The 12,082-nt window shown below is 34.4% G+C and overlaps 1 protein-coding gene across 2 annotated transcripts in view; it reads left to right on the top strand.

Annotated features, from left to right (window-relative positions):
• gabrb2a (gamma-aminobutyric acid type A receptor subunit beta2a) overlaps positions 1 to 10,970 on the top strand; it is a 36,004-nt gene extending 25,034 nt beyond the window's left edge. For both annotated transcript variants that reach the window (XM_056770383.1, XM_056770384.1), the window contains 4 exons: positions 1,221 to 1,373; positions 4,863 to 5,107; positions 5,525 to 5,665; positions 8,695 to 10,970. In XM_056770383.1, coding sequence (XP_056626361.1) covers positions 1,221 to 1,373; positions 4,863 to 5,107; positions 5,525 to 5,665; positions 8,695 to 9,039 — 884 coding nt within the window. In that variant the 3' untranslated portion in view covers positions 9,040 to 10,970. The remainder of the gene's footprint in view (positions 1 to 1,220; positions 1,374 to 4,862; positions 5,108 to 5,524; positions 5,666 to 8,694) is intronic.
• Positions 10,971 to 12,082: the final 1,112 nt, after the last annotated feature.

Genomic DNA, 12,082 nt, shown 5'->3' on the forward strand with positions numbered 1-12,082 from the left:
ACAGGAAAATACAATGAATTTGTGCTCTATGTATAGAAAATGTTAAGAAACATCACCAGTTTGATGTTCAAAATTAACAGTCATTATATATTTACGAACATTCAGAAAGATAAGAAATATTTATTTAATTGGCATTCGCAAATATCACTCTGAATAATCGACTATTAGGATAAGTGGAGAAACGTTGTATGGGCAAATCACTAAAAATTACTATTTTTGCATTTACAATACATTTACATTCATATTTAAGCATTTACAAGACGCTTTTTCCAAAGCGTCAAGAAAACAACAATATAAAATGTTTTCCGTGAATGCGTTTTTAATGAGAAGTCATTTTTGCATTTTTATTTTGAACTTGAAATACACCAAAAGATTGCATTAAAATAAAAATCATTAGCATTATAAGCCCCCTCAAAATTTGTTCCAATCCTTATGTGTTTGGGTCACGGGTTGTATTTTTTTCATTGTTGTTCTGACATTTAAAAGAAGAATTATGCCTTATGCCGATTGGATTAATAAGATAGCAGGCCTTCACAGGCCTTAAACACCATCACACCAGCCAGCCCCAGTTTGCTCCCTACAGTTTACCCACAAAATCTTTACAAGCTGAAATGCTGGCGACGTTATTACAGACATTGTTACAGTGTCCTTTCACCGAAGCTCGAGGCGGTTGGTGTGCGATGAGTAACTATGTGAGTAAGTGCACATAATTTGTGTTTTTCTCCACTCTTATTATCATCACTGGTCTGCCTTTCAGGCACAGATAAAGTCACGCAGTCTGCCTGTCTGACTCTTATATATATATATATATATATATACTGTTATGGTGGTCTGTTGTTACTAAAGAATCTTCATTTTTGTCAAATTAAGAATGAGTAAGTACAAAATTGTTACTACTGTTTTGAAATGAGCCACATGATGGTTGTACAGGGCTTATTCTGATCCTTTTTGGTGACGTGTTGAATTTTGGGCGTTGTTTATATTGCAAATGGATTGTCCTCTATGACATTTCCCATATTTATTTTTATTTTATTGTTTTGGCCCTGTAATACGTCAGACTGAAACATTCAGCTCGATGGAAATGACTTAAGTATGACTCAGACAATAAAAGAAGCTCTTGTGCCTTTTGTAGGGATGAGTTGTTCATTTAAAAGTATAATGAAATTCAAAAGCACAACATTAATACTGTCCTGTTTAATTTCGTTCTGTTTTTGGATCAGGTTCGTATCCACGTCTGTCTCTCAGTTTCAAGCTGAAGAGGAACATCGGCTACTTCATCCTGCAAACCTACATGCCCTCCATTCTGATCACCATCTTGTCCTGGGTGTCTTTTTGGATCAACTATGATGCTTCTGCTGCCCGTGTGGCTTTAGGTGGGACTTCTGTTCGATTGATGCTTGTGTACAGAAGGTTAACAATGCGTGCATTTTATTTTGCAGTTTAGTTTAAAGAGGCGGCTACTGAATGTTTGCTGGACTTGTGGTGGACACAATAGTTTATAGTTTATTTAAAAGTTTATTGAGGTGGGATCTGAATTTTTCTCACGGTCATTTTTTGGTCAGTTATGGTGGTTCTTCTGATTTCCTGTATCATGTTTAGGTGCGGATAACTGTGTAACCTCTCATTTCAATTAGGTTATACTTTAATAACTATGATTTTTTTTACTAAAATTAGGGTCTCAGTCTCAATGCTCGAATTGCATCATGTCTTATTGGGGTTTCCCCACCATTTATCTTGGGTGGGACAACAAATCTTAAAACATATTTTAAAATAGTTTCTTTTAAATAGTAAATCATTTATTTACAATATATAACATATCTCATCTGCACAAATTCTTGATTCGTCATTGTTTTTATATTAAAAACGTATCTGAGGGATCCCTTTATGCCCCCCCTCAATTCTAGCACTGGTCTTTTATATCAGTTATTGTAGTTTTTTCTCTTATGAGTTTAATTCTTGAGTGATGTTCGGGTCTGCGAGATCCATTTTAATGTTTACTAAAGAATGTAAATAATAAAGGAAAGATTTTTTTTTACAATAGACGAAAAGCATTTTACATTAAAAAAAAAATGTTAAAAAAAATGTTGATTGTATTTGAGATAAAGTAAACACATACATGGCTGTATTGATTATATGTTGAACAAAAACATAAACAAAGCAACATAAAAGGGTTCGTTTAACTGTTGCCCCACAATGTAAAACAATCCGTGATATTTGGTACAATCTATCGTATTTATGTGAGGGGATTTATAAAGTTTAATTTTTTTTGCTGTATTTTGAATTTTGCAATCAATTGCAATATTTAAGCATTGACAGAAATGCCCCTTAAAGATAACATCTTGGCAGAATTACCATTAATTAAATTAAATTAAATTACCAGTAATTTTTTTGGAACACTAAGGTAAAAATAGGACAATATATATATATGTATTAAATGTAAGGATTTGTGGAAAGTTCTGATTATTTGGTTAAAGTTAGGTTATATTAAGGAGTAATTTAGGAACTGTTAGGAATATATGTTATCTATATGTTCATCATTTACTATTTGACAGAACCCCCTTATTGCCAGTCAGTGCTAACAGAGAATTCAGAAAAATTTCAAGATTTAATTATAAAAACAGGACAGTTATCATTTTAAAATCGCAAATGCGATGCAGCATTGTCCGTGTTTGCCTCTCTTCAGTTCCAAACTATATTATGAGATCTGCATACTATAGCCTCTGCTGATCTGCTGTGATGTATTACTGCTGATTAAACTGACAAACCTTCCTCCGGATGCTCTTTGCTGACGAGTTTTACATCCAGGGCCGTGTTCCTGCCAATATGACAAAATGGCTCCTCCTGCCACTGAATCTTGAGGGGGGATTCGGAGAGAATAGATCAGTGATGATAGGAAGGCAGGCCTTTTATATTTGGGTGAGCTTGTCAGAATTAATCTTTCTGCAGTGAGAGGCATGTGACAATGAAACACATGTCTCAGCTTTGTATTGTTTAAACAGAAACACAGCAGCTCTGTTAGAAGTTACAGGCTCGACATCTCTTTCTCATTGCTCTCTGGGTGGCTTGGGAAATAATTGCTAGGGATTTTGGCGTCGACTATGTTTGCCAGAGTCTAAAAATATGAATTTGGCCAACCAGGGATGCCATGTGGATGACTAACAAACCAAACACAGTGCTAATGTGGCAGAAATAGAGGTGATTTGTTTGATTGCTAAGATTGCAAGAGGTTAGAAGAAACATTGAGCAACTTGATTTTGCTAAAGTGTTGTGGGTGGATTTCAACTCATTTTTTTTTGCTGTTGCTGTGTTCTGTGCTAGCTAGTTGCTTGCTCAGAGGAGCCCGTGTTCAGTCTCTGTGATATTCTGGTCTTTAGATAAATCCAGGGTTTCTCTGCAGTGTAAATCTGTGGGATTTTTGCTGGTTTGCTATTCATCAGGCGACCTACATATATGATAGCTTAGTAAAGTAACAGCACACCTCTTCTCAACAATGACTATTCAAATTGTGTGGGATGACTAGAGTGTTATACTTTGGGTTAGATTCAGGTTTTTAAAATTGGTCATCTACACAAGTATAGTTCAACAAATGTACAGTACTCAGTCATCATTTACTCCCCTTCTTGTCATTTCAAACTTTTTTTCAGAACACAAAATATATTTCGAAGAATGTTGCTAAGTGAACAACAGTGGTACCCATTTACTTGCATTGGTTGGGTGTCCCTACAATAGAAGTGCATGGGTACCACTATTGTTCGCAACAACCAATGAGATTTGACGTTACCGTTGTGCCGTCATCTTTACATAAATATAAAACGCATCGATCGCTAAACATATTTAAAGTATTAATCTTATTCTCTCAAAAACATACTGTTTTGATTAAGATGATTTTTACTAACCCAATGAAGTTATTCTGATTAAAAATGTGTGTACCAGATGCAGAATGTTTGCCATGTTGGCTCCAATATTGATAGATAACATAAAGGCATTTTATTGTTTTATGTGATTACAAATATTTCCTTTGTTGTGAATTTTAAATATAAAAATACAGTTTTATGTATTTTTTCATGCAAATATCAACGTTAAATTTGACAATGTTTTTTTTTAAGATTAACAAGTTGTAAGTTCAATTATTTTGTGTTGTGAGTATTGCTTTATACAAAACACAATTTAAGAAATGTTGGGTTATTTAAACCCATTTTTGGGTCAAAATTGGACATACTCAACCGTTGGGTTATTACAACACAGCATTTTTTGGTGTATGTGCTTATAATTTTTTTTTTTTAAAGCATATGACTTTAAAATATGGCTCAATTTAAAATGGGTTCATATCAATTAAAAGTCATTAATATTTAACAATCAGTAAAATATGTTCTATATACTGCTTTTTACATACTTCCTTTAAATTTATCACATTTAAGTAATTTATTATAAAAATACAACAAATGAAAAAAAAACTGTATCAGAACCGAAACCAGAGAATACAGAAAAATTCTGTAAATTACAATAATGCTACTGTAAAAATTACATTAACCCTGCTGCTAGTATGTTACTCTAAAATTTACAGCTATTTTGCATCGGGGATAACACGAGGGTGAATCATTTATGGAATGTTTTTTTATATTTGCCTATCCCTTAAAAGTTTCATGGTTTTCAATGCATGTGTGCAGATGACACACAAATAACCTCTTTATTTGCTTTGTTGGCAGCTCCTACTTGTTACTTTGCTAGAAACAGTCACGCTGTTCTCTGAACTGAGTAATTATGTTCAAAGTTTTATATATTTTTTATGAAAAAAAAACTCTGGCACAGACTTGAGCTACACAGTGATGTATTGATTTCTCTTTGATTTCTTTGAACTCCAGGTATCACCACGGTGCTGACCATGACCACCATCAACACGCACTTGCGAGAGACCCTTCCCAAGATCCCCTACGTGAAAGCCATAGATATGTACCTGATGGGCTGCTTTGTCTTTGTGTTCCTGGCCCTGCTGGAATACGCCTTCGTCAATTACATCTTCTTCGGCAGGGGACCGCAGCGGCAGAAGAAGGCAGCAGAAAAAGCTGCCACCGCCAACAACGAGAAGCTCAGGCCAGACCCCAACAAGGTACGCTGCGCATCATTAGAGCTTGTTAAGCAAAGCCTGCAGTCGGCAGGCGGTCAGTTCTTTGAAGTAATATGTTGTGATTTCTATCAGTGTCCTTCGAGGGTCACTGATCTTTGGCTATTGTTAAAACACTGGATGTATAGCTGTTTTTTTCTAGTGGGTTAAGCTTGTTCGCCACCACAACCTAATGGCTTTTACCCCTTAGAATCATATTTTTATGTGATGAAAAATTCGGTAGATCGGTGCAGACTTTTGTTAGCCGTAAACAACGGGCTGGCTCTTGCCGGGGCGGGCCGCGTCCGAGCTCACAGCCTGCAGCACCTGGAGGGTTTTCCTTCTCATCTTATTGACAGAGTTCTCTCTCCCCTCTCTGACTGCTGCATACTCTGTAACAGTGCTGATTTTGTATGCTTGCAGTGGTTGGTGGGAAGTGTAGTTCAGAGAGATGATGCTCTCTATGCCAGAATGAAACAGAGGGAAATTGACGGGTATGACTCGATGTGGGATCCGATCTTTGCGGAGGATGCAGCATTAGGACTAGGCGATCAAAGGCTTAAGGTACTGAAGTCCAAAAATGCAATGGCTCTGCATCGATAAGCAATCAGATTTAAAAACACCCACAATCTTTCTTTTTGTTCTCATTTCTTTGGATGAGTTTCTGTTGCTTCTGTAGAATAGCATTGGTAGCCATCCTCATTTTCACCATTACGTTGTTCTGCCCCTTTTTTTGAGTTACCGTTTGCAACCAAGACTTTTTCCAAGACGACCAATCCTGTTAGAGGGCTGACAGTAGCGTCGTGCACGGGCTGTTAACCTAACTATACTAGATTTTAGGGTGACATTTTAACGATAAGGTTGTATTTGTTCACATTAGTAAATTAGTGCATTAACTAACATTTACTAACAATCTTTTTATTTATTTATTTTAGTTGAAGGGATAAAATGTTTTTTTCACCGTCATTAAATCAAAACCTGTATAAGACTAGTGGAACACAAAAGAAGATATTTAGAGAAATGCCTCAGTGGTCCATACAATGGAAGTCAATGGGGACCAGTGTTGTTTGGATACCAACATTCTTCAAAATATCTTTGTATGTTTTCTGCATAAGAAAGAAAGTCATACAGGTTTGGAATGACATGAGGGCAAGTAAATGATAAAAAAATATATTTGGGGATGAACTATCCCTTTAATGTCAATGTTAGTTCGTGGTGCATTAAATAATGTTAACCATCTATCATAAACAGTGTTGGGTAAGTTACTCTGAAAAAGTAATTAATTACTAGTTACTCAATACATATTCAATAGTGTAATAAGATTACTGTCCAAATTACTCTGTCCAAAAAGTATTTAGTTACTCATTACTAATTACTTTATATCCTACATCAACTTTTATTAGTTAAGTGATTCAAGGATAGACATGAAACGTCTTATTTAATTCATTCAAATAAATAATATTATTAACTGACCAAAGTATTACAAACGTGAGCACAGATTTTAAAGTAAGACTTTGAATTTTGATGTCAATTACACTATTTTACACCAGTGTTGGGTAAGTTATTCTGAAAAAGTAATTAAGTACTAGTTACTCATTACATATTCAATAGTGTAATTAGATTACTGTCCAAATTACTCTGTCCAAAAAGTATTTACTTACTCATTACTAATTACTTTCTATATCCTACATCAACCTTGATTAGTTAAGTGATTCAAGGATAGACATGAAACGGCTTATTTAATTCATTCAAATAAATAATATTATTAACTGACCAAAGTATTACAAATGTGAGCACAGATTTTAAAGACTTCTTTTGATGTCTTTAAAGAATTTTGATGTCAATTACACTATTGCACACGCATATATTTCACAAAGTATTTAGTTCAAGTACATCAAAAGTAACTGTAATTAAATTACAGAATACATATGAGTAATCCCTTACTTTACTTTTTCAAGGGAAAGTAATTAAAATACAGTAACTAATTACTTAGTAACTAGTTACACCCAACACTGATCATAAAAATGCTTAAATTAACATGAACCCAGATTAATAAATGCTACAGAAGTGTTTTTCTATTTTAATTCATGTTAGCTAATGAATAAACTGTTCATTACACGGCTCGTTGGAATGCTTGATTTCAATTGGACGTTCGCAACATTTACAGGTTCGTTAAAACCCAGATAACAACCTCTCCAAACTAATAACACATGGTTACCAAGATGCAGCCGATCATTTTGACAGGTTTTTTTTTTTTTTATATAAATATGTCTTTTAAAACATATATGACATTATATTTACAAATGATTAAACCAAATTCCCTGTTTGTGACGTAATTTCTTACCTTAAAAAGTAAATGTCTGCATTCGGTAAAAATGTGCTAATAAAATATTTTATATTCACGTTTCAGTTGTTTTCTCATGTGGCGAGTAGCCGTGTAATAAGCGGGATAATGTACAAGCAGCCGGCTGTTATCGCAAAATAAACCCCTTCATTGATACAAGACCCTTCGCGTCGGGTCCTGATCACGCTGGTTTATTTCCACAATAACAATCGGCTGCCTGTACATTAACCATTACTTAACAAATACAACCTTCAGTGTAAGCAATTTTAGTTTTGGGGTAATTTAAACAAATTACAGTTTAATTTGTTACAATGATAATGGGTTTAATATCAGCTTTGTTAAGTTTTGTATAGCCAGGAGTAGTATTAGTTTTTTTCAAGTAAATATATATACTGAATTTGATATATCAATTAATTTAGGCAAATGAGATTTTGTTGAAACATGCTTTGATGTATTAAATATACTCCCAAATAGTTAGAAAGAGAAAGATTGTTTTACTGTTCACAAGTTTGTTCGATTTTTGGAGACCCTATTTATTAATCTTTGAGTGGGTGAGTAAACCGGGCAACGATATTTTAATCTTGTAATTGTAATGAATAGTGAGAAGCTATGATAATCTTTAAATATCTATTTAAAGAAATAGTTTCAGTAGTGCAACGTTTAAAAAATCACCCAATCTCTGAAAGTGTAAGACACGAGGCGTCCTGCTTTCCTTCTGTCCTTCCCTCCCTCCATCTCTGCAGTCTGATTCCTCACCATTGATCTCTTTTTATTTGCATTTATTTGGCTGATTTATATGCAGACAGAATTTTAACCATGCCTCGGTTGAAATAGTTAGGAATATTTACAGCCTGAAAGCTTTATTCCACAGTTTTACTATGGGTGCAGTGTAACAACCAAAGATGATTCATTTTCTCTTTTGTACTCTCGCCAAGTGCAGTTGTACTTCATTCATCACAGTTTTAAAGCGACAGTCCATTTTATTTTCAATATGTAGATCCATCAATGTACCCATTTCAATATATGGAAAAACAGCATTGGCCTGCGGTCTGTGATTTTAAATCATATCTGGCTTTGAAACAAAAGTGACATCATCTAAAACCTCTACTCAACGTAAAAACAGATCTAAAAAAAATGCTTATTTTAACAATATAATGTCACGTAATGGCTCATAAACATGTCTTCAGTTTGATCATAGTGATGTCAGCATCACACAGACCTGATACCATGATGTTTATTGTCAATACAGATGACACCAGACGAAATCCGGCTGACCACGGTGGAGATGAAGAATGAAATGGGACCGTCTGATCTGTCCAGGGGGCTGGGTGACCCGCGCAGCACCATGCTAGCATACGACAGCTCAACCCTCCAGTACCGCCGGGCGGCCATGGCCCGCCAGAACTATGGGCACAGCGCCCTGGAGCGCCACGCCACCCAGAAGAAAAGCCGGCTCAGGAGACGAGCTTCTCAGCTCAAGGTGAACATACCTGACCTGTCTGACGTCAACTCCATCGACAAGTGGTCGAGAATGATCTTTCCCACCGTGTTTTCCTTCTTCAACGTAGTTTACTGGCTTTACTATGTCCATTAAAAAGGTCGGAGTAGAGGAACGGACCAAATGGAAAAAAAACACCACCACCAACAAAGAGAATTAAAAAAGAGAATTAAACAGTACACTGTTTTTGCTGATTTATTTCAAATGTGGAGGAAAAACTGGATGATAAAAAAAAAATCAGGACTCTTCTGCGTTTTGTTCTGAGAACATAAACCGCGAGGAACATCATAGGAACTGGATACGAACATGAAGTACAGCAGCTTGTTCCAGCCATTTAGTATATCACTTATATTTGTCATATGTAGATTACTCTGTGGATCAAATATTTATGCTTGTATTTGCATATATTTTAAGCATTCGCTTTTTTGGTTAGTATATGTTCACTTCGTAGCCAACTGCATCCCAGAAAGCTTTACAATTGATTTTAAAAGGAGTCGGTCTTGAAAGTCTATTTTCCGATAGTTACGCTGTATATCAGATATATCTTTTAAAAGCATGCTTGGGTTTGTTTGTTTGTTTCGTTTATCTCTTACGGAGAGCTGCAGCACAATGCATTTTCATTTGAGAATTTATCAGTACTTCTGTTCTTTAAAATGCGTTTGCAGGACACAATGCAAAGACACTGTCAGCAAGCCATACAGGGTATTTTCAAAACACGTCCTTTTAAAAGTGTTGTTTTTTTGTTTCTTTTTCGACATGGGGCCAATAAGGAAACTCTTCCTATTTAGGATTTATCTGATGCAGGGAATTAAAAATGGAAATATTAGAAGACTGAGCCATGACAAAGGACTCACAGAAGGACCCACATGGACCATTATGACCCTGGTGTCCGATCTGGGTGCGTGAGATGTACCCAGGCCGTCCTCATCTCTGCACTGTGTGAACTTTATGTGGTGAGCAGCTGGGAGGAAACACATCTCTCGAGTGTTTTTGACACACTATATCTGGATGAGGTGGCTTCACCTCAACAACGAAAGACAAAATATATGTGTAATCCATTAACACTACTGATAGATATAAGTTGAAAACTAGTAGCTGATATTACATCATGGTAAAAAAAAGAAACTTTTCTGAGTCAGTAGTTATAATATCAGATGTTAATGTTATGGTTCATTATTTAAACGTATTTTTTGGTGTATTAGATTTCTTAATGTTGAAGACTTTGGTTGAAAAAAAATCTTGCTTCTGAAAAATTGGTCAAACGATCCGAATCTTTTTAAAAAGGCTTCAACGTGCACCAGTTAAACTTGTGAGCAAGAAAGAAATCATTATTACGATAAAATTTACTGTAATTATCACTTGGGTTCACTAACAATATGTGAAGGATCTGGATCATACAATCAAGGCGTCTGTCAGGCAATTTTGTACAAAATTCTGTAAATTATAATGATATTTCATAATGACTTATGTAAATATATATATTGTGTAATGACTGTCAACAATAATGAAAATGTATCTAAATTAAATTATTAAAGCTTAATGAAGCTGATACCTCTTATAAGGTTATCTTGCAGAAGTTTTTATAGATTTGTGTTTTAAACATGTCACAAAGGCTTCGTTTGTGTTGAAGTTTCACTTGTTGGCTATTGGAATAGAACAGTAGTTTATTACGGTGTACTGACTGACAGCTATCTTTTTTGAATAAGTGAACAGTATGCAACATGATGTCTAAGTGTAGTTTGCAATGTTGCTGATAATCTTGCATGTAATGCGGGCCGGTTATCAACTTAAAAGATCACAATCGCATTTGAGATAAGTGGCTGTTTATATAAGCCTTGTGTTGTGATCGACAGGATTAAATCAACATGCTCCCAATCTTTTATATTGATCTTTATGGAAAAAACAGAATTCAAGTGGTGCTGTCAAATTGATTAATCATGATAAATTATTAATTTTAAAATGTATGTGTGTGGCTTGTAGATTTATATGTATGTATAAATACACACATATATAAAAAATATTTACATAAACATAATATAAATGTATATTTAAATTAGGGCAGTCAAACAACTAATCGCATCCAGAATAAAAGTTAGTGTTTATAATATATGTCTTGTTCTGTGCATATTAATTTTGTATTTATAAACACACAAACATACATGCATATATTTAAGAAAAATATAAAACTTATAGATAATTAACATTTAAATATCAATTAAATTATTGGTAAATATAAATAAATACATGTTAATATTTCCTAAATATGTATGCATGTACAGTAAGTGTTTGTATTTATAAATAAAAAAATATATGCACAGCACACATATATATATATTATGTAAACAAACTATATATATGTATAAAAATATATATATAAAAAATATATATATTTTATTCTGGATGCGATTAATTGCTTGACAGCCCTAATTTAAATATGTGAATATATATTACTCATATTTCTTAAATTTATATTTGTGTTAAATATTGCATAAACGCAGACATTTATTGCGATTAATTGATTTGACAACACTAAATTCAATTTTGTAAAAATGTGAGACATTTTGATTGATCAAACAAAATCAACTTGACAACGACTTGTCAACAGTCAATTCAATTTTACCAAATAAATCTTACATTTTGATCAAATAATGTGTGAACAAAATTATGAAAATTGCTTCAGGTAACTCAATCTTGCATTTCAAATTGAACCTACTAAAATGAACCTGAAATTGATGACATTGCATTGTGGGACATCATTAATGCCATGTTCTCTGTTGTATAAAGTACAACACATATTTAGCAAATGTAGCAGATCACATGTGTATTCCCTGTACCAGGGTTTCCAAAACTTTTCAGCCGGGACTCCCCAAATAACAGTGCCAGTGACTCGAGACCCCCACTATCCTCGAAGGTGGGTTAAGTATACAAAAACTGTGCACATGCACTTATTAAGTCTATCTAAACATCCACATGGCAACACAAAGGAACATAGTCTTACATAATATGACTATAGATTTATTAACTTTATTTTACTTACTACTGTGAACTATTACTACAGATGGTCAAATTTCATCGAACTGATTCGAGTGCTGATGGATGTCCTCTTTACGCAAACGACGGCTTATTTGACTGCAGCACT

This window comes from Triplophysa dalaica, chromosome 16 (genome assembly GCF_015846415.1).
Source record: "Triplophysa dalaica isolate WHDGS20190420 chromosome 16, ASM1584641v1, whole genome shotgun sequence".
Lineage (NCBI taxonomy): Eukaryota > Metazoa > Chordata > Actinopteri > Cypriniformes > Nemacheilidae > Triplophysa > Triplophysa dalaica.